The sequence below is a fragment of the Monodon monoceros genome, unplaced genomic scaffold (assembly GCF_005190385.1).
Source record: "Monodon monoceros isolate NGI ecotype Baffin Bay Population unplaced genomic scaffold, NGI_Narwhal_1 Super_Scaffold_11, whole genome shotgun sequence".
NCBI classification, from domain to species: domain Eukaryota; kingdom Metazoa; phylum Chordata; class Mammalia; order Artiodactyla; family Monodontidae; genus Monodon; species Monodon monoceros.
Window position 1 is genome coordinate 71,350,736 of NW_021703767.1, and position 27,451 is coordinate 71,378,186.

Sequence of the window (27,451 nt, forward strand, 5' to 3'; positions counted from 1 at the left end):
TAGATTACATTAATTTATTTTAAAATGTAGAACCAGACTTGCGTACCTGGGATAAATGCCACTTTATTGTGGTGTATAATTCCTTTTATCCATTGTTGGATTCGATTTGCCAATATTTTCTTGAGGATTTTTGCATCTATGTTAATGAGAGATTGGTGTATAGTTTTATTTTCTTGTGATGCATTTTTCTGGTTTTAGTATTAGGAAAGTGCTGGCCTTACAGAATGAGTTAGGAAGCTTCCCTCTGCTTCAGTCTTCTGAAAGAGATTATAGAGTTGGTAGAATTTCTTCCTGAAATGTTAGGTATCAATAGAATTCACCAGTGAACGTATTTGGGCTATGTGCTTAATTCTTTTTTATTTTTATTTTTTATTTTTTTGCCATGCCACCCAGCACGTGGGATCTTAGTTCTTCGACCAGGGATCGAACCCTTACCCCCTGCAGTGGAAGCACAGAGTCCTAACCACTGGACCACCAGAGAATTCCCATGTGCTTAATTCTTGATAAGTGAATGCTGGGATTAAATGAATGTGGTTCTATATGGAGACTTGATTACACTTGGGGGCATTTGAGGGGAAGACGACAGACTTGTACATATTGGGAGGCGCTTCACCTGCTGGGAGAAGTCGTTCTCTATGTAAAGCAGACAGTTTGGAGTCTTTGCTCAGATCAGAAATCATATTTCTCTTGGAACTTCTCCCAACACCACTTACTCACCTACAAGTCTGAGCCTGATCACCAGGTTTGTATCATGTGACCTCTTTTCCTACTCTGTGGTTACACTTGATTGGACCAGGGATGGACAACTGACACAAGCTGGACCAATCAGATTCTCTCTTCATGGATTTGGGATATAGGACCAAAAGGCAACTACCCAGCTTCTGCACAGGATTGGAACTGAGGTGCTCTGGACACAGGAGGTGTGGACCAATTGTCCTTGGAGTTGTTATACCAGATATGTGTAAAGTTCAGCCTGCTAAGAGAGAAGGTTGAGGTGGAAACTGATCAGGTTCCTGGGAAAAGCAGAGAGAGTGGGACTGAGGGAGTACGGGGTGGAGCAGCTCAAAAGACTCTAACTGGGGCCCAGGAAAGGACAGAGAAAATGTATCAGGGGTTGGGTACCCTAGATCTAAGGATGGGGTGGTTCCTGGAAAGGGAGCTGAAATGATTTAATCCTTCCTCCAGGGAACACTCCAGATAGGAAGAGGCACTGCATACTTATCCTCTTGAAACTGATGGGCAGAGACCAGCAAGGCAGGGAAGGGTCCTGGGAGAGAGTTGGGGATACTCCATATGGGGGTATCCTTACCACTCTCCTCAGAGGGCCAGGCCTTGGCTTGTGTTGGGGGGAGGGGAAGAAGGGGATGTGGAGACTGAAGCAAAGATCCAAGTCTGGGCTGGAGTAACCGAGCTTCCCAACATAGAGTAACTGAGGGCTGAAGCAGGACTGGGTCCAACCGACCTCTGCTCCCTCCACCCTCTGTATCAGGCCCTTTAGCCACCAGAGGAAAATCATGAATGAAATCCATGGCTTTGGGAACACAAAAAGTCAGAGGGATTTTATTTAAATAAACTTTAATTAGAAGTAAACTGGAGACTTTTGTGTGCAAATGTATTTTGGTTTTTAATTTAAAGCCATCACCCCATCAACTCTGGTGTGTGCACGTAGTGTTTCTGTAGGTCAGTGTCCTCTGTGTGGGTATGTCTGTGTGAGAATCCATCTGTTTATATAGTAGGCCTTTATGGCCTCTTCCTTTCAGCCTCTGTGTCTCCTGTTCTGACAAGGTGTGGTCTTTATTATTCATTCCCATTATTCATTCTTCTTAAAGAATCCTGAATCCGCATCAGTCACCTTACTTTTTCCAGGCTCCCTAAACCACGACGCCTGGGAGTGTGTGCAGGTGAGGCTGGGGTAGCTCCTGAGGTATCATAGGCCACCGCAGCCCGTTCGGGGCAAAGCCTCAGCTTTCCGAGCCCAGCGGGTAGGAGAAACGGCTCCCGCAGCAGCCCCGGAAGCGCAGGAACACAAACAGCACGACCCCCAGCAGCAGGAGGGCGCCCAGGGCCCCGAAAAGGATCCCGAAGAAGGCGTCGAGTTTCAAACTCAGGTGCTCACAGCGCTTGCCCCAGGGCGTGTAGATGGAGAAGGGCTCACAGCTGGGGACAGAGAGAGGGGACACGGTCAGCAGGTGGCTCGGCCTCCCCATCCCTCCTCTCTGTCGGGCCAGAGGAGGTTTTCCACGATAGGCTCGGCTCCCCTCTAGGGAAGGGGCGGAGTCAGCCCTGACTTGGAGCTGAGGGGAGGCCACCGGGCTACCAAGGAGGGCGGGGGATGGGGGAGGGGTGGTGAATTCATCTAAGGTCGCCTCCACAGGGACTTCGGGGAGGGGGCGGGGCTGGCCGCAGGTGAGCATGCGCAGTCACAAACCCTGCCTACCCCCGGAGAGCTGGGGTCCGGTGCTAGGCTCCACCCGCCCCCTCCTTGGACTCAGGAGCGGAGAGGGCTGGGCCCATCTGCAACTGCAGTGGGAACAAGCGTAGACGGAGGGCACTGATGTGACAAGAGGGCCCAGGTGGCGCTGCCCCTCTCCATGGCAGGCCTGCGACCTAGTGCACTCCCCTCACAGGAGCCCCTCAGACTGCTGATGAACCGGTGGGACAGAGGGCGCCAGTTTGAGAGGGCCTCCCCTGTTACTCTTAAGGAGGGGCAGGGCCGGGCCTAGACACAAGACAATGGGCTCCTTTTCCACAATGAGGCAGCAGGCTGTCCACCCAAGAAGCAAAATCAGGTGGGAGAGTCTGGCTTTGGAACCCCGATCCTGTTACTTAACTTGTTGGGTACCTTAGGCAGATTCCTTATCGTCTCTAAGCTGCAGTTTTCTCATCTTTAAAGTGGTCATAATATCTACCCAGTAGCTGGTTTGAGTTGCATAGGTAATATAGCAACTTTTTCATCCGCACAGTTTAGGCATGCACACATCTTCTTTTCCATTGTCCCTTTTCCCTCTGATCCCCTTTCTCTTAATTACAAACGGAGCCATCCTAAATTTTCAGACACCACGAGGTACCATGGCATTTCCGGACCCCTTGCAGCTTGGATTCCCAGCACTGCCCTCCGCCTCCTGCCCCCAGCCCCGCCCACCTGCAGCGGGGCCCATCGGGCAGGTGCTGGCACTGGCCTCCGTGCTCACAGTAGCCCTCACTGCAGGGGGACACGCAGGTGAAGCCGCTCTGGGGGTGGAAGACCAGATGGTAGCCCTTGTATCCGCTGCATTGGAAGTAAGTTTCCAGCGTGCTCACATTCACTGTCAGGTAGGATAAAAGTGAATATAGAAAGCAACCGATTAACACCAGATCTATACCTTTTGGATCAAGAATTCCATTTTCAGGCATTTATCCTGAGAAATAATTGGAAACACACATGAAAACTACATATGTTCATGGAAGACCAGAGCAGCATGGTTAATAAGAGCAATAATGTTCAACAGGAGTGGTTTTGTTAAATATTGTGCAACTGATAAGCACCACGGTATGAAAAATGCATTGATTAAGAGCATATGCTTTGAAATCAGCCAGACCTGAGTTGAAATTCAAACTCTACTACTAACTGGTTGTGTGGTTTAGGGGAAATTTCTTAACTCTTTCAGCCTCAGTTTCCTTATTTTTAAAAGGAAACTACCTTGCTGTAAATTTTAAATGAGATAATATATGCAGATAATATAATATAACAGATAATATAACAGTGCCTGACACAGGAAGCCCTCATTAAATGGTCACTATTAGTATAACATTCTTTTTAAAATCTATTATAGCACACTATATTAAGACATATTGTAAACTAATATATGAAATTGGAATGTGTAAACAATATACAAGATAATATGTTCACAATTATTTCAGTAATGAGGAGGTTAACAAACATTAGGCATGATTTGATCCCTTTATTGTAAACAAATTTATATGTGTGAAGGTTCCTATGCATAAAAGAAAATTCAGAAAAATAGGTGCAAAATGGATTTGTCTTTGGGGACAGGGATTACAAGTGATTTTTTTTTCTTTTTGTTAATTTGTGTTTCCTAAAGTTTCTACAATAAACACATTGTACTTGTATAATAAAAATTGCGGGATGTTTGTTTGTTTGTTTTCTCTAACAAAAGGCACAATCAGGTCTGGGGTGTCCTCTTAACCCCAACCCTACTCCCCTACCACCCATACACATAGTAGTTTGGAGAATTTCACATCGTTGCTCCTGGGACGGAGGAGGCTTAGCCTAGATTCTAAAAGAAGCTCTGGCTTGGTCCTGGACCCAAGTAACGCAGCAGCTTCTGTTGGGTTTGACATACTCACTGCCCTGTTCTCTGCCTGACTCACAAAATACGGTGGGCTATTCCTTTCCTTCCCTGGCAAGCTTGCCAACATATTTCATTCCTGTTCCGGGATAATTAGGGGCTGTCAGAATTGAAAGGGACCTCAGAAATCCCATCTCATTTTCCAGATGGGAGTGTGGAGGCCTAGATTGGGGATGGCTTTTGCATGGGGTCACACTCTTTCAGGGAGGGGATATATCTGCCCCTGGGCCAGGTCTCCAGCCTTCAACTGAATATCTCCAGCTGGAGGGCAAAGGCAAAAAGAATGTCCTTGTTTATGTTTATAAAGTACAACGGTCTTTTAACCAAATCATTAACAATTTTGTGGAAAGAAAACCATTAGCAGTGACGGTCAGGAAAGCAGCAGTTGGAGTAATTGCTCTGTGAAACTGTACACGTGGGGATTCATCAAGCAGTATTTTGTGCGCCTGTTCTTGAATTTAGAAGGCTGGTGGGTAAAATGTTCACAATTTCTCTCAAAAATTACAAACAAAAAAAACTAAATTAACTTAATTTTTGTCTGTGGCTTGCTGTAGAACACATTTCAGCCATGGATTTGTGTGGGCTGCAGATCTGTGACAGGCTCCCTCTGCTTACCTCCCCCCTCAGCTATCCCACTAGCTGTCCCCAAGACAGTGACTCACGAGCCATAATACTGTACACGTCCCTCCTGTAGATGGGGTGGAAGGTCACGTTGTTCCTGGGCCCCGCACTTCTCTTCCACCTCCTCCACGGAGTTAAGAACACCTCCACCACTGCGTCTAGCAGCTGGGTATTCAGGAAGTTGATGACAGGGCCCCCAGGGCGGTACTGGAACTCCGAGATGATGCTCCAGCGGTGAAGGGAGCTTCCTGAGGCCAGTGCTATTGGGGGTCCACTGTATGGGAGGGGCAGAGTGAGGGGCCAAGGGGTGAGGAGTTTGGGGGAGGACCCGGCGACCAGGTGGGGATAGTCCCACTTACATTTGATCCACTTGTCTGTTCCAGAGAAAGGCCCGCACATCCAGGTTCCTCAGTCTATAGGCCACCTAAGGCAGGGGATGGGAGTTGGGGTGGGAGGGTGGAAGTGAGGGTGAGGCCCAATCCAGAAAGGAGACCCTTCCCACTTTAATGCATATATTCATCCCTTTCTGTTTCCTTCTTCCCTTTTTTATTTTTTTCTGGCCACACCCTACAGCTTGTGGGATCTCAGTTCCCTGACCAGGGATTGAACCCCGGCCACAGCAGTGGAAGCCTGGAATCCTAACCACTAGGCCACCAGGGAACTCCCTGTTTCCTTCTTTGAAGATGAGGACCCAAGACACCAGAATGTTTCTTATGCATTTCTGCATCCCCACACCCCAGCCTAGCCTGGTGACTGGCACAGGTCCCTGCTTAATAGAAGTTTGTTGGTGAGTGAAGGACTTTACATATCCTCACCCCCACTTCCTATCACAAGGGGAGAATCTGAAATGAATGACCTCTACCTTGCCTCTGATCCCCGATTTACCCACTCATTCTCTCCCCACGTGTATATTGAACAGAGATTATCTTTAGCCAGTCCTAGGGGATGGTCAAGTGTGAGGGATGTCAGTGTGACTTAGGAACAGTCCATTCTCATGTCCATTCTCATGTCTAGTCTGGCGCAGTAGACAAATGTTAACAGATTTTACCGTACGGAGTGTGGAGTGCTGTAGTAGTAGTAGTAGCAACAGTAGTAATAATAATTTGGATAATTTTTTTTAATACATTGTGTTTTAGGCACCGTGCTGAGTGCTTTGCCTACATTATCATTTAAACCTTGACACAAACCATTGACATAAGTACTGTTATTACTTTTATTTTTACAGATGGGAGTTCAAATAATTTGTCTAATTATTACACCTGCTCTAGTGAGTGGTAGTGTCAGGATTTGAACCTGGGTAGGGTTCTAGAGCCTCAATAGCTCAACTACTGTGCTACTTTGCCTGTGATTGGGGAATGGACAAGGGCATGGAAGCCTAGAAGAGGGAGGCCCAGTTTCCTCGGCGAAGTCAGGGAAGGCTTCCTGGAGGTGAAATGCTCTCTTGTGTTTCCTCCATATAATATCCAAGGGCAGGTCTTGAGGGATGCTCGGAAGGAAAGGCTGCATTGACTCGGCCACCCTGGACTCTATTCATTGCGAGTTGGTCATTCTAACCCCCTTGGAGGTCTCTGTCCTAGGCCTTCCTGCTTTCCTCACCCCCAGCCTTCCCTGGGGCAGGAGGCTCCAGCCTCCTCTGGCAGTTGAATCTGGACGGATTATGAGATGCAGAATGCACAAGCCATGGCTAAGACCCCACCCAGAACCTGCCAAGACCCGTCCCCCACCCAGAGCTGGCCTGCAGCACTGACCGAGGCATTGACATCTGCTTGGGAGGCACCTTCGTCTTCAATGAGTGAGAGATGGATGATCCTTAAGGGAAGCTCTGGAGATGAGAGAAGGAGGTTCATAATCACCTCACAGGTTTACCAGAAGGATCAGCAGAAGTGGCCAAGTCTGCTGACCCTCACACAAATGCATGTTGGACTATGATCAAGGCTTCCCTGACTCTTGTCTTGCTGAGCTGTGAGGTCACCTTCGGTCTTTCCTCAGCAGACTGCTCAGGCCCGTGGTTCATGCTGTGACAGCTGCCCCCCACTCGCTCCCATAGCCTACAACTTACCACCACCTGAGGGAAATTTGGAGTTGTGTCCTGTGAGTTTGAGGGACTTAGCCTGGCCCCCAGAGCCCCATATCGTCCCCCAAGGAGAGAGAAGTGGGGATGGTGGAGTATCTGGTTGTACCTAGACGGACGGTTGGAGTGAAATTGTTCCCAGCCAGGAAGCAGCGGGTGTCGGTGAAGGCTGGGGGGCAGGTGCAGGCGGGCTGGCAGGCCAGAGCCTGGGAGAGGTAGCAGTGGCCATTGTTGTAGCAGTAATTCTCAGGGCAGGACTTGTTCTGACAGAGGAAGGGGTTCTCCAGAGCTGCAAGGGGAGCAGAGAGGTCAGCAACACCTCTCTCAGCAGCAAGGGGCAGCCCCCGGCCCAGGGAAAGCTGCTCCCAGGACAGGCTTGATTTCTTTCCCGCAAAGCCCACTTAAACTGCATTCTGCTTGTGGGCCACTCTGAACCCCAAACTATCCTTCTTCCTTTTCCAGACATTTCTTTGCCGGGCGACCCTTATTCCCCTGCCAGGTAAGGGTTCTCCCAATTCTGCTGAGGGAATGGAGTGTTTATCAGACCCTTCCCATCAGGAAAGGACTCTCTTTCAGGAAAGCCCACCGACCTGTTTTCTTCACTTCCATCCCCTTTTCTGCCTTTATAAGGCTGTGGTTCTACCTCTCTGGTCTCTGCTCAGAAGATGCAGTGGTCTCTAGATTTCACTGGGGCGCTTCAGGGGGCTTAGTGGAGGCCTCACCATGATGCCCTCATGACTCTGATGGCTCAAAGGTCAAGCAACAGATGGTAGAAGGAGGACTCAAAGGGAAGACGAGGCACACCTGCCACCAGATACCCATGGCAGCACCCCCGCCCTCCCATCCCCCCCTCACACAATGTCCTGACTAGGGAAATGCAGAGACCCTGGGCCTTGCATCTCTGAAAAACCCCGGAGCCTGAGGGCCCCACCCCAGCTTACTTCTGGCTCCCTGGCTGCTGCTAAAAGTTCCCTGCCCTCTCCAGGCCATCTTCAGTCTTTTGCCCGGGGTTTCCCCCAACAGTGTCTCAGGGCTTCTCAGCTCTGGCCCCTCCTCCATGCCTGTACAATCTCTTCTCCTTCGGCCTCACACCCTGCCATACCCACCTTACCTCCTTACCATACCTACCTGTATTGAACATTCTAAAGACTTGCTGGAAAGGGGGGAGAAATGGTTCGCCCAGTTGTCTTAGGCCCTCGAGATGTCACCTGTCCCCAGAACCTCCTCCTGCCGAGGCCCTGTCCCCAGCTCACGTGCACAGTGACGTCCATCCCCAGTCAGGTTCGGGGGGCAGGCCTCGCAGCCCTTCCCGGAAATGCACTTCACATTCGGGAAGCACTGCTCTTCACAGGGGTCCTTGGAGCGGTTGCAGTAGCGGCCTGTGGTGTTCCCGTCACACTTGCAGTCGGCCACCTGGAATAGGTTGCTGATCACTGGGCGGCCAGGAGGCTGAACCATTAAGGGTTTCTGGGGTGTTGCTGTACCAACCCCTCAGGTCTGAGAACCCATGGACCCTGAGTCCTTGTCTTAATTCTGCCAGTATCCACTGAGCAGCTTCTTGAACAGGCCCTGGGCCTGCACGTCCCTGTCAAAGGCAGACCGTCTTCCAGGCCACGTGGCCTCCCTGGGCCATCCTTTTCCTGAGCCCTCTGCCTGGCCTTTGCCCCGGGATCCCAGCCTCTTCCCTCTTACAGCAAATCTCCTTGCCTGAAACCCTTCCTAGACAGGGGCTAAATAAATAAATATTCTACTATCCCTGGAAAACTTGATCCTACGTAAGCTGCAGTTTCCTGCTCTCTCTTCCCTTGCTGACTCCCAGCCAAGAAGGAGGCTCGTTGCTGAGCACAGTGAGAGCTCGCAACAACCAGAGAAAGGGCACAGGGAGGGGAATCGTCCAGATCCTCATCAAGTTCCTCATCTCTCTTTTCTATCTCGCCTACTGAGATGACGCTGGAAAGCTCCCCGAAATGGAACCCTTTAACACTGGATATCTTGGGATATGTAAAATAATATATTGATTTTAATCCCTTTTCCCCCCACTCTGTATTTTTTTCCTTTTCTGCCTCCTAGACTCCTCCACCTCTCTCCCTTTCAAGTAGGAATTCTCTGCTCATGCTTCAGGAGAAGGGTGTGTGTGTGTGTGTGTGTGTGTGTGTGTGTAAGAGGTGAAGGAGGTAGTGGGGTATTGCCAGCCGAACACTTTCCTTTCTGACTCCCCCCAAAAAGTTAAAAAAAAAAAAAAAAAGCAGATGGGGCCAGATTCATGGACTTAGGCCAAGTATCTTGGCTAGAAACTTGAATGGAGAAGGATTTTCTTCAAACTGCAAAAGAGTTGTTTCTTTTATTTGGAGGAAGAGAGTAAAAGGGGAAAAAAAAAACGTTTTGGGGGGACCAAGATCAGAGGGATCTGTACTTCTCTTCCCAACACCATGAAGATGAAGCCCCAGAGAAATGGCTACGCAGTGCTTCTAGGCAGATGGGACCCTAAGCCACTCTGCCTAAGCCACAAGGTTTCCTGTGTCTGAGCAACGCACAGAAGCCACAGAACACTCCCCTATGTCTGAAGGGAGGGTGCATGGAGCTGTGATCCATGTAGACTCAGGCCCAGGGACCACATGGGCACCTTCCTACCCACATCTTACTGTCTTACTTCACTGTCTTACTCCAGAACCATGGAGCTGGCAACCACTGGGCAACTCTAAGAAAGACTGAGGTGGAAGTTTCCTGTCAGCCTGGCTAAATGGGAACTGGGAGATAAAAATTCAGTTGAGCTATAAGCAGTAAAGAAAGTTCTATTTCTTACACTTGTAAGTTTGTGGTCCGAGATTGTTGTCTGCTCTACTCACCTACCACAGCTCCACCCGCCTCCCATCACACACATTAGCACAGAGGAGCTGAAGGACGACATCCTTTCAGTTCCCACTTCCTTTCCCTCAACTTGGAACCTCCCCCACCGCCCACCCTCTTCACCACTCACCTCCAGGGAGGAATCACCCACCCAGCTGGTCTGGTTGTATAAACACTGGCTCTCTGCCTTGCACGCACAGACCACTGTCCTTGGCTTGAGTACAGACGACAAGTTGTCCTTGGCACTTCTTGCTAGAATCTCCAGAGTAAATGGTCCCAGCAACTTTGGTGTCCATAGCAATGTCCCATTCTCTGCCCCAGGGAAGACGAGACTGTTGAGAGCTGGAGGCCTCAACTGCTCTGCTCTCCGCCACCCCAAGAGCTGATGCTGGACATCCCCCCCACCCCAGAACACCCCTCCAATTTTTTCCGGCATTTCCCTGAGCAAGGCTGGTTTCCTGGAGTAATCCTGATCACGCTCCGAGCTGGAGGTGGCACCAACCCAACTCAGTGATCGTAGGGTGGAACCTCACAGAGGGGGAGGCAGCTGCTCCCCCTGAAGAGACCCCAAAAGGCAACGCTGCCTAGGCCTGCACCAGGATGGGACATCCAGGGGGGATGGAGGACGAAGGCCAGGATCCTCCCAACACTTCCCCAGGCTACACTGCAGGCCCAACTGACTTCAGCTTCATGGCATCCTCATCCCTCGCCCTGATTTCTCACCCACTGCTCTCATTGCCTGGACTTTTGACCAGCCACCTTCAGACACCAGACTATAGTGAAACACTGCTACCTATCAATAAAGACTCTTCTGATCCAACCTGTCTTATGTTTTTCAAGAAAATAGGAACATCTCCTTAAAACAGTAGATTGAGAAGAGCTGATAGGAGGGAACAAACGAGCATAACTTCCAGGCCAACACTCTTCAGGACAGGAGCCCCATGGAGGAGAAAATCTCCTGATACTGTTAATTTGGCACCTGAGGGGATGCTATATGGAGCAACAGGGTACAGCCAAAGCGGTCCCTTCTTATGCACAGAGAAAGAAAATGAGTCAGAGAGGTGCTCAGAGCTCAGAATAAGGTCCCTAAGGGCTTTGGTTTTAGCAAAGAACAGTCACTAGCTTAATTAGTGCTGGCAACAGAAGGCAAGCTACATCCTGTGGGCTTTGACTCTTTTTTTTTTTTTTTTTTTTTGCCGTGCCTCGTGGTTTGTGGGATCTTAGTTCCCAAACCGGGGATTGAGCCCGGGCCCACCACAGTGAAAGTGCTGAGTCTTAAGGACTGGACTGCCAGGGAATTCCCTGGGCTTTGACTCTTGACCCAGATCATGGTTACAGGCCTGAAACCGGGTCTGTACACCATTACTGGGAGGGAAAGATGGAGCTTTGCTTGGTCCCAGCGCAGAAAAGCAGATAAAGAGAGGCAAAGTGAAGTAAACATGGTTGACAAACATAAAAATAGTGAGAAAGGTACCAAATGAAGTTATTTGCATTTCTTTAAATCTCGTTCCATATGATATCCTTATTTTAATAGATATGAAAATGTTTTAAATTAGTATTTATTCATTGTTATGTTTATTCTAATAATTTGTTGATTGCATAAGGATGATTGCATATTATAAGACTGAGATGAAATGATCTTTGAATCAGTTGTACATGCCCAGAGGCAGTCTAGCTAGCCAGCCAAATCTCCATAAGCCCATCACTGCTATTCACTGGGGGCACCTATTTGAATTACAGGGATTATTCCCAAGAAATGTTGGTCCTGGATATTCCAATGGAAAAGTGACATGAAGTTGCACAGGGTATAATAATGCAAAATTACCCGAAGCTTGACTGTGACCTCGTCTGCTACAGCCCCAGCCAAGGATTCTTACCAAAGAGCTTGAAGTCAGTGTAGTTGTTTCTGAGAGCGAATGTGACGTCCTTAGTGCTGCTGGTGTAATTAACCACCTTGGCCTGTCCCATGTAGGCTTCCATCACATCAGGACCCTCAATAGACGGGGGGTACTGATCTGAGACACAAAGAAGGAATGCGAGATGTGAGGCAAGATACTCTCTTGTCTTCTGAGCCTCCTGTTTCTTCAGTCCTCTCTCTTGTGTGAGGCATTGCCTGGGCTGTGACCTACCTCCAGAAGAAGGAATTATTCTGTGTACCTGCTCTCAGACACATGCAGAGAAGGTTGTGGTTGTATTGCCCACACACCCAAATCTTCATTCTCTCTTTTATCTTCTCCTCAAACAGGATTCAAGTTCTTTCCTGATCAGAATGCTATTCTGGGCATGGTATGAAGTGAATCAGATGTCAGCATTGCTCAGACCGTTGTGGAGTTTTACCTTTGGAAGAGGGCTGTAAACCATGAGGGTAACATCTGATGGGCTTTGCATTTGTCAGGAAATGGAGAGGGAGTAAAACCTTTGCACTGGTCTCTGTGTTTTGGAGCCCTGCTATTTCCATACAACTGTGTATTCACTCATTCAGTCAGTCAGTCATAACAAATATTTATTGAGCATCTACTCTATGGCTGGAACTGTTCTAGGTAGTAAGGATGCAGCAATGAACAAATAATAAAAAAGATATCTATGAAAATTAGAAAATATGTTAGATAGTTTTAGATACTAAGGAGAAAAAATAAAGCAGGGAAGGCAAATAGGAAGTGGGGGTGAATGTGAAATTTTAGGCAGGCTAGCCAAGAAAGGCACTGCTGAGAAGGTGACATTTGAATAGAGACTGGAAGGAGGTGAGGGACGAGCCTGTGGCTCTCTGGGGGAAGGGCATTCCAGGCAAAGAGAATAGCACGTGCAGTGTCTCGGAGTCGGGTGTGAGCCTGGCATGTGTGAAGAACACAAAGAAGCCAGTGGGGCTGGAGTGGAATGAGTGAGGTGGGAAGTCCTAGGAGAAGAGTTTGGAGAGGCAATGGGGCCAGATTGGATAGGGCTTTGAAGGTTATCATAAGGACAGGGCTGGGGGATCATGGGACGGTTTGAGCAGAGGAATAACATGAGCAAAAGAATCTATTAAGTTTTAAAAATGTGTAGCTTAAAGGAGTGTCATGGAAGGGGGTCACCTCAGCTGCCCCCTAACTCTGCACATGCCTCCCTGGGCCTCGTACCACTTACTCAGGGTGGTGTTCATCTGCTGGTATCTTCTAAAGAGCATCCCAGTGTACAGTCCAAGGCTTTTGTTTCCTGTGGCCAGGGCATCGTAGATGCAGTGTGTATCTCCATTACACTTGGAGGTCAAATTTTCATTCAAAGATTTGTTTCCCGACAGTTGTGAAAAGAAGACAGGGGTGAAGTTGGAAGGCAAATGGTCGTCCCTCTTGCCAAAAAGGCTTGTTCCGTTGATTTCCCCTAAAACACACAAGGTGCGATGGTGGTGGCACCAGGGTGGGACTCCAGCTATATTTCTGCTGTGTCCACCCCTTACCCTTACTTTATATGGTTTGGGTGGGGGAGGGGTATGTGGAAGGACAGAGTGACTTCCAGCTTCTGAGTCTGGAAGTCCCCGCTCTCGTGAGTGAGGGCCACCCAACTTCCTTGTCCTCTCTTCCAGGTAGAGAGACGCAGGTGGGACGGAAGTGGAGGGGACAAATCTGAGGTGGCACCAGCATCCTCAGGTCTCTTCCTTCCTACTCCCCTCTCATAGAGGACAGGGGTCTGGTCCCCACAGGCCTGAGGGAGGCAGTGCGGCAGCTTCCGTCATCCTGGCCCTACCCCATCTGCCTGGGGACCTTGAGGCTCAGACTCACAGGCCATTCCATAGTGAAAAAGCATCTCCTCGGAGCTCCCTGGGGGAAGGGTGGAGCCATTGGGCATCCTGAAGTCGTCATCTGGGTTGCCGTTCCAGAAGCCTGAGGGACAGAGCAGGGGTCAGCCACCCTGGGACTGTGGCCCTCCCTTCCCTGGGGAGCATCCAACAGGTCACATGGAGATGTGGGGAGTAGGGGGCCTGCGAAGCCTCTTTCAGTTGCATCTGTTGTCGGTTCAGTCCTCCAGGAGGCCAGGAGAGGACTATAGCCTCAGAGCCTGCCCCTGTGCTTCAGGGAAGAAGGAAGTGAAGGAGGAAGTGGGGAAAGAAGGGAGGGAATGTGGGGGATGGGGGAGGGTGGGAAGATGTGAAGCCAGAGGGAGGGAGGGAGGGAGGCAGGGAGGGGAAGGGTGGCTGCTGGCCCCATGCTCCCCAGAGCCCATCCTCAATGCCCCCTCCCCCCCGCTGCCCTGGACCCGGAGCTTCAGGAGGACGGGAAGTGAGCCTCAGAGGTAGCTGAAGAGCTACCTCCCTCCTCCTTCCCTGCTGCTCTGTACCCTCAGGCTCTGTTCCAAGGAGGCTGAGAAAGGAAACTCCACCTGTGATATCCACAGGCCCACTGGAGGTGGAGCTGCTTACGGGCTGGGGGGTCTGAGCTCCCACGGCAGAGGCAGGCTCCTGCCTGTTCCTTACCCATGAGGCCCTCTGTGTGGTTCTGATACTCCTCCGGGAGGCTGCAGGATGCGTGGAGGATGTTGGAGATAGCGATCACTGAGATGGTCACTGCCCCATCAAAGTTGGCTGATACTGTGGAGCCATTGCGGGTCATTACAACTCCAGAGGTGTTGAACATCTCCTGGCCTGGAATGTTGGGAGACAAATGAGGAAAAAGCCAGCATTGGAGCCCTGGAGGCCCAAGACTTGGCAGTAGTGAAGTTTCAAGATGCAGCGAGGAGACTAAGAGCAGCTGGGAGATGCCCTGCCGGGTCCTACTCCAGTGGCCCCAAACCACACTCACAGGACACCTTCACGGCCCACCCCACACCCTTCTCCCTGGGGACTGAGGACGGGCTGGAGGCTGTCACGGCCTCAGGGGAAGGAGAGAAGTGAGGAGGGAAAGTTTAAGGCCCGGCTCTGGTGAAGGAACTGCTCAGACACAGCTGCTGGAGGGACAGCAGGGGTGGTGACCACGCTGCTCTTCCCCGACGCCACTGCCTCTCCGCCCCAGCTCCCTTCTCCCTGGTGCTGGGCACCCTGCTGATCCTGACCCAGGGTAGCAGGAGAGGGCAGCTGACGGCTGTCCCCAGCCTACCTTTTGCACCTTCATGGTTAGTCTCAAATGTTACAGTCTGGTTGTTGAGCCGAACGTGGATTGTGTCACTGGGCTCAAGGAGCCATTGAACCTGGAAGGGAATTGGCAGAGGCCTAAGACCGACCTGCAGGTGGGCCCAGAAACTGAGGAAGGAGGCTGCGCAGAGCTCAGAGCCTGGGGCTTGGATGAAGGTGAAGGTGATGGGGAGTGTGACCATGAGGTGATGCTAGCTACCATGTGTGAGACGCTTGGCATGGGCCAGGCTCTGAGCGAGGCACGTTTCATAGATTAGCTTTTAAATCTCACAGCGGCCCTGTGAGGTAGGTAATATTATCATCCCCATTTTACTCTAAGGAAAAAGAGGCACTGGAAGTTAAGTTGTTTCTTCAGTCTCACAGCCAGGACCCTAATCCCGTGTCTCCCGGGTTGACTCTTTTTTAAATTATTTATTTATTTTTATTGAAGTATAGTTGATTTACAATATCATGTTAGTTTCAGGTGTACAGCACAGCAATTCAGACATATATGTATATGAAGAATATATATATATATAATTCTTCAGATTCTCTTCCCTTATAGGTTATTACAAAATATTCGGTATAGTTCCCTGGGCTATATAGTAGGTCCTTGTTGGTGATCTGTTGGTGATCTATTTTATATACATACACAAATGTTGGTGTGTATGTGTGTTAATCCCAAACTCCTAATCTGAATCACTGCGCTGGCAGGATGCATCCTCCCTCCCTCCTGCTCCCTTCCCTTCTTCCTTCTCTTTCTCCTCCGGGGCCTCAGTCTCCAGCTGAAGGTCCCTGAGCTAAAGGCTCCCTGCGAGGGGAGGGCCCCGGCCCCATTCACCGTGATGGGGTCCAGGCTGCTGGAGTTGTATTCAGCGGCGAAGGCAATGAAGTTGGTGGCCTGGGCCGAGCCGGTCTGGGCAGTGCGGCCCTGCAGCAGGAAGGAGGAGTTTCTATCCTGGGTCCGGACCAGCAGGAAGTCTCCCAGCCCATTGAAGGTGTAATTGGCACCATCCAAGGTGGTGATGTGGGGGTCCCCAAACATCCATGCTGGAACAAATGAGGTACCAGGTTGGCAGGGCAGACCAGGGAAAGACCTGGGAGGCTTCAGCCTGGAGAGGTGCTCATGGAGCATTTAACCCTCCACGAAAGCCCTCTTGTGCTTGTGTGCCCACTCATGTCCTCTCATTACCTCCCCACCTACCACACCTCTCCCTCCGCAGGGCTGTGTTTGAAGTCCCTCCTCTGCCACACTCCGCACACACCTCCACCTTCCCTTGTGGTCACAGTGCTGCCCCAGGAAGCTTCTGCCGCCCTGGTCCAGACCCCGAGGGGCTACTCCTCCCCAGATCTTCCACTTCAGCCCTGCCCCAGGGCTGGGCTCCGGCAGCCTCACCTGGCCTCGGGGGCTGGTACCCAGCGCAGCTGACGCGGGGCCTCCTGAGCTGGTACAGGGCGCAGAAGGAGGGCTTGTCGTTGAAACGGCAACACCAATTCTGCGGCTCCAGTTCTTGGTCTGTGGGGAAGAGCAGCGGGTGGGGGGAGATGAGGGACCTGCAGGACCCAGCTGGGAGGTTTGGGCAGGATGATGTGGGCGGCAAGGGCATGGTTGGCAAATCAGGCCCACATGAGTTCAGATCCCACCCTGCTTAATGACCTTAGGCCATTGACCAGTTACTATGTCCCTTGTGGGCTTGTCAGAGCCACGTGGAGCAAAGCCTCTGGTGGGCAGGCACAGGGTCCTTCCTTTCTTGGAGTGGGGGGCGCTGAGTCCCACTGCTTTCCAAGTGCTGGGAGTGGGAGGCTGTGGCTGGTCGTCTGGGGACTAAGGAGGCTGCTGAGATTGCAGGGAGGAGGTGGGGAGCACATGCTTACCCTGGGCCCCCAACCCTGTCCTCTCTAGCTCCTTTGGAAGGTCTCTGCGGGAAACGACCCCATGTCTTCCCCCAGACAGCCTGCTAATCTGGGTCAGACCAGGCCCCTCCCCTTCCCTAGAAAGATGTCCCTACTCTGGGCTGGGGTTATGGGCCAAGTGGAGATGGGGCAAGAGGAACTCAGTCAGAAATCCCTAGGATGCCAGCTGGAAGGGATGTCGGAAACTTCCTAATCTTACAAGATCAGGAAATTGAGGGGAAGCAGCTGGGAGGAAATGCGGAAAAGAGGCTTCATTCTGTGGGTCCCACTGCTGACGTGGAGCCCAAGCTGGTCTCTGACAGTGAAGAACAGAAAGCTCCAGAAAAGGCGGGGTTGAGTTTTCCGTGGACACACTTACCAAACTGCCAAGGACTCTGCACTCTCCAGCCTTGGAGAAGCTCTCCCCAGGGTCCGTAGCTGCAGCACACGCCCCCTCTCCAGGAGGAGAAGCTGCACAGCTGCCTGCTGCCAAGGCCCGACCAGGCTGCAACAAGCCCAGACACACTCAGGCCCAGGATGCCCGTGGTGGTGGCGGCAGTGGGGTCGGGGTGCTTCCAGGGAGGAACTGAGGGTGCCCCGGAAGGGAAAGGTCAGGCATGGCCAGAGGGAGGGGGTGGGCTTGTGGGGGACACTGGGGGTGCCTTGAGAGATAGGAAGGAGGCGTCACCTATGTTGATGGGCTGGAATCTCAAGTCCCATAGTCCCTGCCTCCAGGAACACGGGCAGGAGATCTGGTTCCAGCCCCAGCTGGGCCACTGAGACTCTCTCTTCAACCACTGCAGGCACTGGAGACGGTAGTTGCGCTTTTCTTCCTTGTGTAGCTTGTAGATTTGCAACCCTCGGAAGCCTGGGGGAGCAGAGGAAGAAGAGGTTATCCCAGGGCCGGGGGCCACAAGCTCTGATTTAGCTTTAGGGACAAGCAAAACTCATAAATGCACCCTCTGTATGTCACTCCCCCAACTCTGGACAGCTCTTCCAGGGATGAACCCAACTGAGACTGGCAGGGATTCCTCCCCAAAGGCCCCTTTGATGTGACGGTCAAAATCCCAAAGCTTGGATCTTAGGGTGAAACCCTGGGACAAGTGATGGGCAGGGAGAGCTCACCTATACCCAACTCAGAGCCAAACCCTGGCCCTGAGCTTCACTCCACCCCATTCTCTACCCTCATGTCTGCTACTCTAAGCTCTAATACCTGCCAATCCCCCCAAACCAGTTTCTCCTCATGCACCCTATATCTCAGTGAGTGATGCCACCAGCCACCAGCTACATGCTCAGACACTTGCACAGACATGCCAGTGGCCAAAGCAGCCAGGATGGAGGCTGAGGCTCAGAGGTCAGCTGGGGAGCCACAGGGAAGGTGGCACATGAAGCAGACGCTTGCTCCGACAGTACGAGGCTGAGGAAGCTTCCTCTGTGCCCAGATGCCATCCTTGGAAACGAGAAGTAATTGGGAGAAGAAATCCTGAAGGGGGTTTGAACTTCAAATAGACCTTTAATTAACTGTAAGTTACTTACCACCCACCCCAGCTGCATGAGAGAGAAATGGGGCTCCAGAATACAAAAAAATGCAATAGGACATAATGTATTAGATTTTGATCCTGTTCCCACACAAAAGAAGAAATTATCAAGATAACTACAGCTTGATAAGGTTTTGAAAAGGATAATCATTGTTTGTGATTAGCTGTTCGTGTATCTTCTCCACAATGGCCTGGTATCGAGGGAAACACACCAGATACTCGCCCCCAAAACACACACACACACTATCACATTGCGCCCCCTACATCACAAGCGGCTGCATCTGGATAGAAGGGACTTAATCTGATAGGATAGCTTTCTCCACAAGATGGCACTCATGATTTGACTCAGCTTCTGTTTACCAGAATTTCTTGCCATAGAACAATTAGAACTGGATTTATGCTTCACAGTTTACATGGCTAATTTCTAATGCTAAAATATCTTTTGTTCTATCACATTTTGGAAACTGTAATTTCTTTCCCTTTGGGGCCACCAGACAGTACAAGTCATGGAGGAGGCCCATGGGACCTAAAGTACTGGCCTTCTTACCAAAGAGCTCTCTGAGACCAACATAGTTGGTCTTTATTTTTTTCATACTTGTGGCTCTTAGCACTGTATCCAGCACACAGCAGGTACTCAATAAATGATGACTGAATGGATGTTAGATCCCCTGGAACTCCTTTTTGGTAGATCCATTAAGGGATCTCATCTGGGTTCTCTCTCCAGCTCTAGGACAGGACACTTGGAGAATTTTCCTAACTGCTCATTCATGTGCCCACCTCCTGCTGTACCCCGTCCTCACTTTCAGGATCTGGGCCCCCTCTCATAGTCCTCCTGGGTTTGGCTCATTCCAGGGAGAAGACTCTGTACTGCATGAGGGTGCAGGAGGTACGCTGCTCCCTGGGCAGTGCCAAGTCTGGATTCCACCTGTGGGAGGTCAGATTGTGCTGGAAACACCCTTTGGGATGGTGGAGATACAAGGGAGCTGCCCCTCTAGGACTGTCATGGCACGCGGAGTGTGAGACAGAAGAGGACTTGAATCCCTCCAGTGTGATAAGGTGGCGCTTTTACCTGAGTTGGAATCCAGGAATTGGTCTGGACGATACTTCTTCCACACTGGCTGGAATGTCAATGGGCTATTTTTGAAATACCCATCTCCACTGCAGGCAAAGGAAAGAATCTCTGGCCTCTGTCACACACAGAGTCTTTCCCCTCAGTCGGCAAGTTACTCATTCATCTGGCCGGTCAGTCAGCCCACTCAGTCCAGCCGGTCATTAGTTATCAGCTGGTCAGTCAGCTATTCAGTCAGAATCACTGACTCCCAGCGCTAAGCAGGAGAGGGAAGGAGGCGGATGGGGCAGGGGTTGGAGGCCCTAATTTATTCCACATCAGATGGAGAACTGCAGGAAACTGGTCCTGAGACAGGGGTGTGAAAGAAACAGCTCAGGCCTCCTTCCTGTTAGTTTCCCTTCAACTAGGGGTTGGAGAGGGGGTGCTGTAGGGGACGGCTGGTTGTGAGGGTTAAGAGCAGTCTCTGAGTTAGGAGGACCTGGGCAATGGGTGCTCCGCCCCTCCCCACACACCCCAGGGTGGTGTTTAAGCGCCACTCCAGGAAGGAGGAAACCCTGGAGCAGAACCCTCAGCCTCTCTGGGTGCACGTCTCAGAGCAGCGACTCCGGATCCTTTCTCCCCTTTGACACAGGACAGATGAGGCACATGGGCATGACACCTTCCATGGGTGCACTCAGAATGGTGTGAAATTCCTAGCTAAGTTGGATAATTCCGCTACTTTCTCCTCCAGGGCACATCAAAAAGCAAGTGAAAGCAATGTAATTATAGGGGCGATCCTGAACACACTCTCGGAGAAAAACCCTTGCAGCAATTACCAGTAACAAATTACATGTGACCTTCACAACTGATTGCACACACACCATGGCTCGGAGCTGTTGTGTCAGAGAATGAGCCATCTCCACACTTGGGAACCCACGCCCGCATCCACGCGCCATCCACCTCTCTGCTCTCCATCTTTGCCACTGACCCCACACAAGCTGTTGGTGCCCCTGGGCGAGAGGTTAATTCTCAGCCCATCAGAAGTCAGGAAGGCAGATTTCAGCATTATATTTTGGATTCAACTTCCTGCTTTGCCACTTCCCAGCTCTGTGACTTTGGGCAATGACTTGTCTATTTGTACCTCAGTTTCCTTACCTGCAGAATGGGTAGTAAATGGTATCCCCTTCATGAGGTTGCTGTGATAGTCAAATGAAATAATGCCTATTAAGTACTTGGTGTAATAAATGTTGGCTGTTATTGTGATGATATTTGAGAAGTCGAGAGAGGTCAGCTAATGTCAGTGGAAATCCTAGAAGTGAAAGCTCTGGGAATTATTATCACTGTGCACGGGGATTGGGGTAGGAAAGAGAATGGCAGGGTGAATAGGGATCTTTTAATCTGAAACAGCAAGAAATGGGAACTGGAGTCTGTGTGAGTCAGAAGTATTGGCAAGGAGGAATCCTGCCTTGTCCTGGGTGGGGATGGAGTGTGTGTGCAGCGCAAGCCCTGCTCTGCAGGGCTCCAATTATCTGCTCAGGGCTGACAGCCCCTCCCTGTCCTACCTGGAGAAGCCCATCAGGACAGGGTTGCCTGGGTGCCGGGTCACATCCCACTGCATACCGCCGCTTTGGTAGAGAAACATGGCGTAGGACCTGCTCCCGTCTGTGGAAAGGATGGCCTGGTAGGTGTTGGTCTGGGGGTTGGTAGGAGACAGACATAGGGATGCCTGTGAGAGATCTGGGATGTCCCACCACCCATCCCACCCCCCACCCCCACCACATCCACGTCACCTTTTCCTGGCCTACCCAGAGCAAAGGCATGGGCTTAAAATATAAACAAGTTTGGAATTATGCACAGATTTCACCCTAACTGTCAAAGCACCTGCCATGGTGGATTTGCCTTCTTTGTGACTTCTTTCCAGGGAGGGAAGGTAAAGGACTCTGGGTTAGAATCCAGTTAGAAAAGGGTCTGTATGAGAAAGCTTCAGCAACCTGAGAGGTTAGCCAAGACACTCGAGAGCTGGGAGAGGCCTGAGGAACTTCCTCTGGGATATTTAAGGATATTGTCCCAACGTCCCCTCACCCTAAATAGCGTGGAGGACCACACAGGTGAGACTGGAGGTTCTCTGAAGGTGGGTGTCAAGCACTGGGTTTGTACAAAGGAGGTAAGCAATGAATTTGTTGAGCCAATGAAGAAATGAGTGACCTTTTAGACCAGACACAAGGAATAACTTTGTGACTGTCCGAGCAGTGAGGCCCCAGAGAGAAGATTAAGGAGAGCCTGTGGTGTGCCCCCTTCCACTGGATGCATTTCAGTTGAGAGCCAGAGTGCGGAGTCAGAAAAACCTCAGTTCCAGGCCTGGCTTTGTCATTTCCTAGCTGGGTGACCATGAGCAAGTTGTTTAACCTCTCTAGCCATCATCTCCCTCATCTCTAATATGTGAATAATAATATTAGGTTGAGCCATATAAAATTGCCAATAGGCAGCCACTTTTGACTAACAGAAATTTCATGTCCCATGTTTCAACTCCTAATACCCAGTGCTCTGGGCTGGTGTGATGTCATATAAGAGAAGCCCTGAGGCACACCTGGCACGTGGTAAGTGCTCAGGAAACAGGGTGGGTGGGGGGGGGGTTGGAGGTGGAGGGATGGGGGATGGGGAGGCGGGGAGGTAGGCCCGGAGGGGAGTGCTATAATCAGCCATCTGTCCTTGAGTCAGAGAGGAGTTTAGAAGAGTGGGCCCTGCCTAGGATTCTAGGATGTCTGACTTCCAGATGGTTCACAGGGAAGTGCCCATTGGTCCACTCACCCCGATGGTCCCCGAGGCAGGATAGGCGGGGACGTGGACCCACGTGACCTTTAGCGTCCACCTGGCTTTGTAGTTCCAGGTGTTTGTTAACCTTTTAATCCAAGACTCCACCTCCCTCACTAGCAGGTTGTATTCATCATAGAGAGTCTCGTATTCCTAGAAAAAGAAGGCAGATACGGTCAAGGAAATGAGGGTCCCAGCTCAATACTCCTGAGGGACCCCCCACTTTCTGCTCACTTTAGCCCACCTGTGTCTCCCATCCTTCCCCCTCCCAGGCCTACATTTTCAAAGTTAGTGCCTGTGACCTTAAGATAGATCCAAATGCGGGCCACAGGGACACCTGGGGTGTATGGAGTGGAGAGTCGAGGCCCAGAAACCCAAGTCTTCTGGACTTGAACTTGTGCATCTCTTAGCATAAGCTGGCTCTGACTGTGCAACCACCTGCGCCTCTTTGTACCTCCCTATGTCCGGCTGAAGGCTCCTTGAAGACAGGCATGTATTTCTTCACCTTTGGACCTTCTACAGTGCCTTGTCCGTGGCAGGGGCACGATCCACATTCGCCTACGGTAGCTTTCATTGTGCTGGTACCTCCCACTGACTGGAGTCATAAACCCCACCCAGGAGCACACGCAGGGTCCCTGCTTGATTCAGCCTCGTTAGGATGGACCCCTACAACCTCATTCTAAAATCAAACCATGGATCGCTGCACCGCATCTCTGTCACCTGCAGTCTTCCTGTGGTTGTGTCCTAGTCTGCTTCCTTCCCGCCCTCATATTTAAGCTTCAATCCCTGCCCACACTGAGCCCGGGCTCTGACAGCTGGAGCACTTTCAAGGTCCTCCACACAGCCCTTTGTCTCTCCTTGGCTGCTGCAGGACCCTGAGTGCTGAGCTTTGAAAGGCCCACCTGGTAAAATATGGTTCCCCGGCTGCTGGAGAAATCAGCATCGTCCCAGAATGGAGCCACCAGGGCCACAGGATCCCAGGCTGTAAAGCCTCTAAGGGGAGGGTTGGGGTAGGAGAAAATCTGGTACTCTGACTCCGGAAAAATGATTTGGCCATTATCTGTGAACTGAGCACAAAGGTTCTTCTGGTTAGCATTCAGGGAGGGAGCATCCCAGCCTTGCGTCAGCTCCTGGGATGCATGAGGGTAGAACTTCAGAGATTTCAACAACCTCTGGAAGGTCTCATCCATCTCCCTGCCTGCCGGGAGAGGCCCTGTACATAGTTCTCCCACAAATACTCTTCATCCTTAGGCCGTTCCTCACGTCCTAAGTCCTTCCTAAGGTGGTAGGTTTTGTCCTGCTTCAGTGGCAGACCCATCTACAGACCAGCCCATCATCATAGAGCAGACGTCTCTGGGTAAATCCCCTTAGCCCCACCCCTGAAGCTTGTGCTATATCCGTTAGAGCTAAAAGAATTGATACCCTCACCTCATCGCTGTGTCACCCTTTCACAGTGTGTCCTGACTCAGCCCCCTCACTGAGGGCCACGACTGCCATTCAGCTCTCCTCCGGGAGACATGAAGTATCAATACTTGGACCAGGGAACCAGGAAATAATTATAGAAAATGTGAACAGCATCAAAGAGTCAATTTTCCCAAGCAGAGCGTCCTACTCAATAAAAGGGCCCATGAAAACGGTGGAGAGCTTACTGGCCCCGGCACCTCTCTACTGAGGTGACAACACTTCTGTCCACCTGGGTGGGGAGGCCTTGCCTAGCTCCCTGTCTTCTTCAGCTGGTGCCCTACCATTAAAGATGGTGCATGCAAACTGAGCTAGCGGCAGGGACACAGTAGGTGCCTGAGCAGTGCTGCTTCCATTCTCCTGCTCGGTCATGGTCATGTTTGGTCATGGTCACAGGGATGTCTCTGAGGCTTAGAGGGAGAAGCAAGGCCCGTGGAATGCAGGTCGTGGGTCCTTCCCTTTGGGCTTCAGTCGGGGACTCACATAGAGGGAATCCCGGAGAGAGGAGCCGAGGGGGAAGCCAATCTGGGGTTTGAAGAGTGGCGAGGTGAAGTCCACAGTCCTCTTGACAAACTCCTGGTCTCCAGCACACAGCCCATAGGGGAACAGGGAAACGCCTGGGCCGGTACAAAGAGGAGCAGGAAGTTCTCATGGGCCCTGATGTCATCAGGGCTGGTAGGGGCCCCCAAGAGTGTCCCCAAGCTGCTCCTCCTCCCTTGCCCCCCGTTCCCCTAAGTGGGAGCCATCAAGGACTCCTCTCTCCACTTGCATTCAACCCATCTCCTCATTTTACCCCTGAAATGGTATACTCAGCCTTCCCCAGTTTGAAGAAAAACAGGTTCTGCTGTCAGAATACCAACAAATTATTCTGTACCAGTTATGGTACTCAAAATTCTTTTAAGGGTGAAAAGACAAAATTCCTCCAATGTAGTGAAGATGAGTAATTGAAAGATCATTTCACAGAATGAGACTTGTTCCCTAAGATGGTATTTCTCTAGGTAAACTTAAAATCCCCGTAGAATTTGTCATCAGATCCCCCATGGAGGTCCTTGGGCTCCAATCTGAGAAACCTTGTCCTAAACCTTTCTCAAATGGGCCTCCTCCTTTCCATACTGGCAGCCCTCACCTGGTGTTGCTTGGAATACTGCAGCAGTCTCTACACTGCTCTCCTGGCCTCCTGCAAATTTATCCCCCACCCCAGCCACCATGGCACTGTTCATAAATGTAAATCACGCCACGTCCTCCCTGGTGCATGTTATCTACAAGATTCCCTCACATGACAGCTTTGCTTCTCAGCACCCTTCCCCTCACTTCTGGTAACCCCAAATGCTTTACGGATCTCCTCCCCATGCAACATTAGGACTGCTTTTCCTGTCCATGCCTTTATTCCAGCTGTTCAGGCCCTCCTGCCTGCCTGGGGCACTTCCGCTACCCCAGCTCCTATTCACTCTTTCCAGGAAGCCTCCTCTTCACCTTGACCCCACCGCCCACCCCTGACATTCCCTCGGGCCTTCCAGTGTGTGCAGCTAATATCCTGGGCTTATTCCTCTAATGGTACCTACTGAGGCAGCAGCTCTGTCTCTTGCTAGACAGCACCTTGATCATTTCTGTATCTCTAGCTCCTAGCCCAGCACCATGTGCAAAGCCAACCCTCAGCACCCAACTCTGATGCTCTTGCATTGCCCCTGTAAGGCCCTTCTGATTCAAAACAACAGTCTATGAGCAAGCAGGCTAAAACTAAGCACTCAGTTACCCACCCCTATCAAGGGGGTATGGAGAGCGGCTGGACTTCCAATGGCCCAGGTAGGGCAGTGGAGAGATCCACAGAACTGGTTCCCCCAACAAGCCGTGAGGGATTTCACTGGTAGATCCAATCCAGCTGCCACAGCTACAACCTCCACATCTAACTCCATCCTCTCCCTCCCAGGGTGGAGCGGCTCCAGCTGTGTGGAATCACTTGCCTTTCTCGGGCTTGATAGGGACTGGGGCAGCTGTTGAACAGGTGCCTCTGGAAGTGCCAGCAGTGGGAGTGGTAAGGGTCTGGGAGGTTGTTGAGGGTAGTGATGTTGCTGTGCTTCTCCCACTGTCTGTCTTCTGTGAGGTTACGATTGTTCCTGGGCAGGCAGGGAAAGAAGACTGGAGTGGGCTTTACAGAGAAAATAGCAGAGTTAAAGAGAGAGACTTTAGGAGCTGGGAGAGACAGCTAGAAACCTGTCTGTCTTCTGGTCACACCCAAATCACTCCCTGCAGAAAAGTAGTTATCTCCTGGGGTAGAAGGGATGATGAGCCTGTCACCCACCATACCCGCCACTGACTTCATCTTCTCGTGGACCTGAACTCCAGCCTGGCAGTGCTAACTCACCTTCCTCTCTCAAGCACTCCTTGAGGCTGAACTGAGCCAATTGGGCCACTGTAAGAGGCCAAGACCCCGGAGTCCCCACCTACCTGATGTCTCAGTCTTCACGGCAGAGCTTAAGGATGCTGTGGATGGTGGAGAAGTGCTGGTAACAGACAGATGAGTGGGGTGACCTGTGAATAGGGTGGTGGAGCTCCAGGTGACTGCAGGGCCAGGGGCTGATTGAGAGAATGAAGAATTACTGGTTGAAGTATAGAAACTCGATATGGTCTGAGCTGTGCCCACATTACCAAAAGAAGTAGAGTCAGAGACAGAATAGTCTGTGGATGGCTGTAGAGTAAGCAATGGACTCTTAGAATACTTACATGCTGAAGAAGTATCAGGAGTGGTATTGAAGGAAAGGTAGCTTGTCGGTGGAAATGATGAAGTCGGTGTGGATCCAGCTACACTGTTATGAGTACTTGTAGAAACCATATCTGTTGGCTTTGTAATAGGATGCATAGTAGAGGCTACTATCTGAACAGTTGCAAGATGCTCGGAGGTGGGTGTGCTTGACTCGCCCACTGAGGAAGTAGGGACGTGTGTGGTATTTGTCGAGGAGCTATTGTCAGGACCTATAGGGGGAATGACCCCAGCAGTCGTATTTTCATTGGTGAATGAGCCTGGGGTTGTTGTAAGAACTTCTCCACTTGTGGACAATATTGTGGAAGCAGAACGAGAGGCTACATCACTCAGGGTGTCTGTTGAAGCTGGTGAATTGATCATCTCTGATGTTGTAGGAGACGTGTTGCTTACACTAAATGGAGAGAAATTTCTGTCTGTTGAGGTCCGTGCTGTCAATATTTCTGAGGTTGTTGCAGGTGTGCGGCTCACCCTGGCTGGGGAAGGAGTGATTGTTTCATCTGAAGAGGATGTCTCCTGGGGAGTGCCTTCTGTAAGAGTGTGTCCACGTGGGGATGATGAGAGGGTTGATGTGATCACATCTGAGATGGTAGTGGTTTGACTTTCTCTGGTGGTTTCCCTGCTCTGAGCCTGGTGGTCCTGAGAAGATGCTGATGTTTCCTCAGTAGAAGTGGTGGAAGAGGGTAAGGTTGATTGGTCCTCTAGTCCAGTTTTAACTGAGACTGTTGAGGCTACTGGAGTGATATTTCTCGTTAGAGTTGGTGATGTGTCCATTGTGTGTTCTACAGTGGTGTCTGTTGAAGCTGGTGATGTCATCATCTCTGATGTTGTAGGAGACGTGTTGCTTCCAGTAGATGGGGAGAAATTTCTGTCTGTTGAGGTTGGTGTTGTCACCATTTCTGATGTTGTCGCAGGTGTGCGGCTCACCCTGGCTGGGGAAGGAGTGATTGTTTCACCTGAAGAGGATGTCTCCTGGG

General features: G+C 50.9%; 1 protein-coding gene across 1 annotated transcript in view; it reads right to left on the bottom strand.

The window, feature by feature from the left end:
• Positions 1-472: 472 nt before the first annotated feature.
• The window catches only part of MUC4 (mucin 4, cell surface associated), a 47,246-nt gene continuing 20,267 nt past the window's right edge, over positions 473-27,451 (bottom strand). The window contains exons 2-24 of the mRNA XM_029215409.1: positions 25,678-25,830; positions 24,200-24,333; positions 23,158-23,322; positions 22,253-22,408; positions 21,007-21,137; positions 19,466-19,554; positions 17,547-17,726; positions 17,238-17,363; positions 16,362-16,481; positions 15,807-16,015; positions 14,952-15,042; positions 14,333-14,500; positions 13,641-13,742; positions 13,009-13,242; positions 11,766-11,903; positions 10,019-10,200; positions 8,295-8,454; positions 7,151-7,330; positions 6,719-6,792; positions 5,330-5,394; positions 5,012-5,244; positions 3,143-3,305; positions 473-2,157 (exon numbers count right to left, since the gene is read on the bottom strand). Coding sequence (XP_029071242.1) covers positions 1,962-2,157; positions 3,143-3,305; positions 5,012-5,244; positions 5,330-5,394; positions 6,719-6,792; positions 7,151-7,330; positions 8,295-8,454; positions 10,019-10,200; positions 11,766-11,903; positions 13,009-13,242; positions 13,641-13,742; positions 14,333-14,500; positions 14,952-15,042; positions 15,807-16,015; positions 16,362-16,481; positions 17,238-17,363; positions 17,547-17,726; positions 19,466-19,554; positions 21,007-21,137; positions 22,253-22,408; positions 23,158-23,322; positions 24,200-24,333; positions 25,678-25,830 — 3,449 coding nt within the window. The 3' untranslated portion in view covers positions 473-1,961. The remainder of the gene's footprint in view (positions 2,158-3,142; positions 3,306-5,011; positions 5,245-5,329; positions 5,395-6,718; positions 6,793-7,150; positions 7,331-8,294; positions 8,455-10,018; positions 10,201-11,765; positions 11,904-13,008; positions 13,243-13,640; positions 13,743-14,332; positions 14,501-14,951; positions 15,043-15,806; positions 16,016-16,361; positions 16,482-17,237; positions 17,364-17,546; positions 17,727-19,465; positions 19,555-21,006; positions 21,138-22,252; positions 22,409-23,157; positions 23,323-24,199; positions 24,334-25,677; positions 25,831-27,451) is intronic.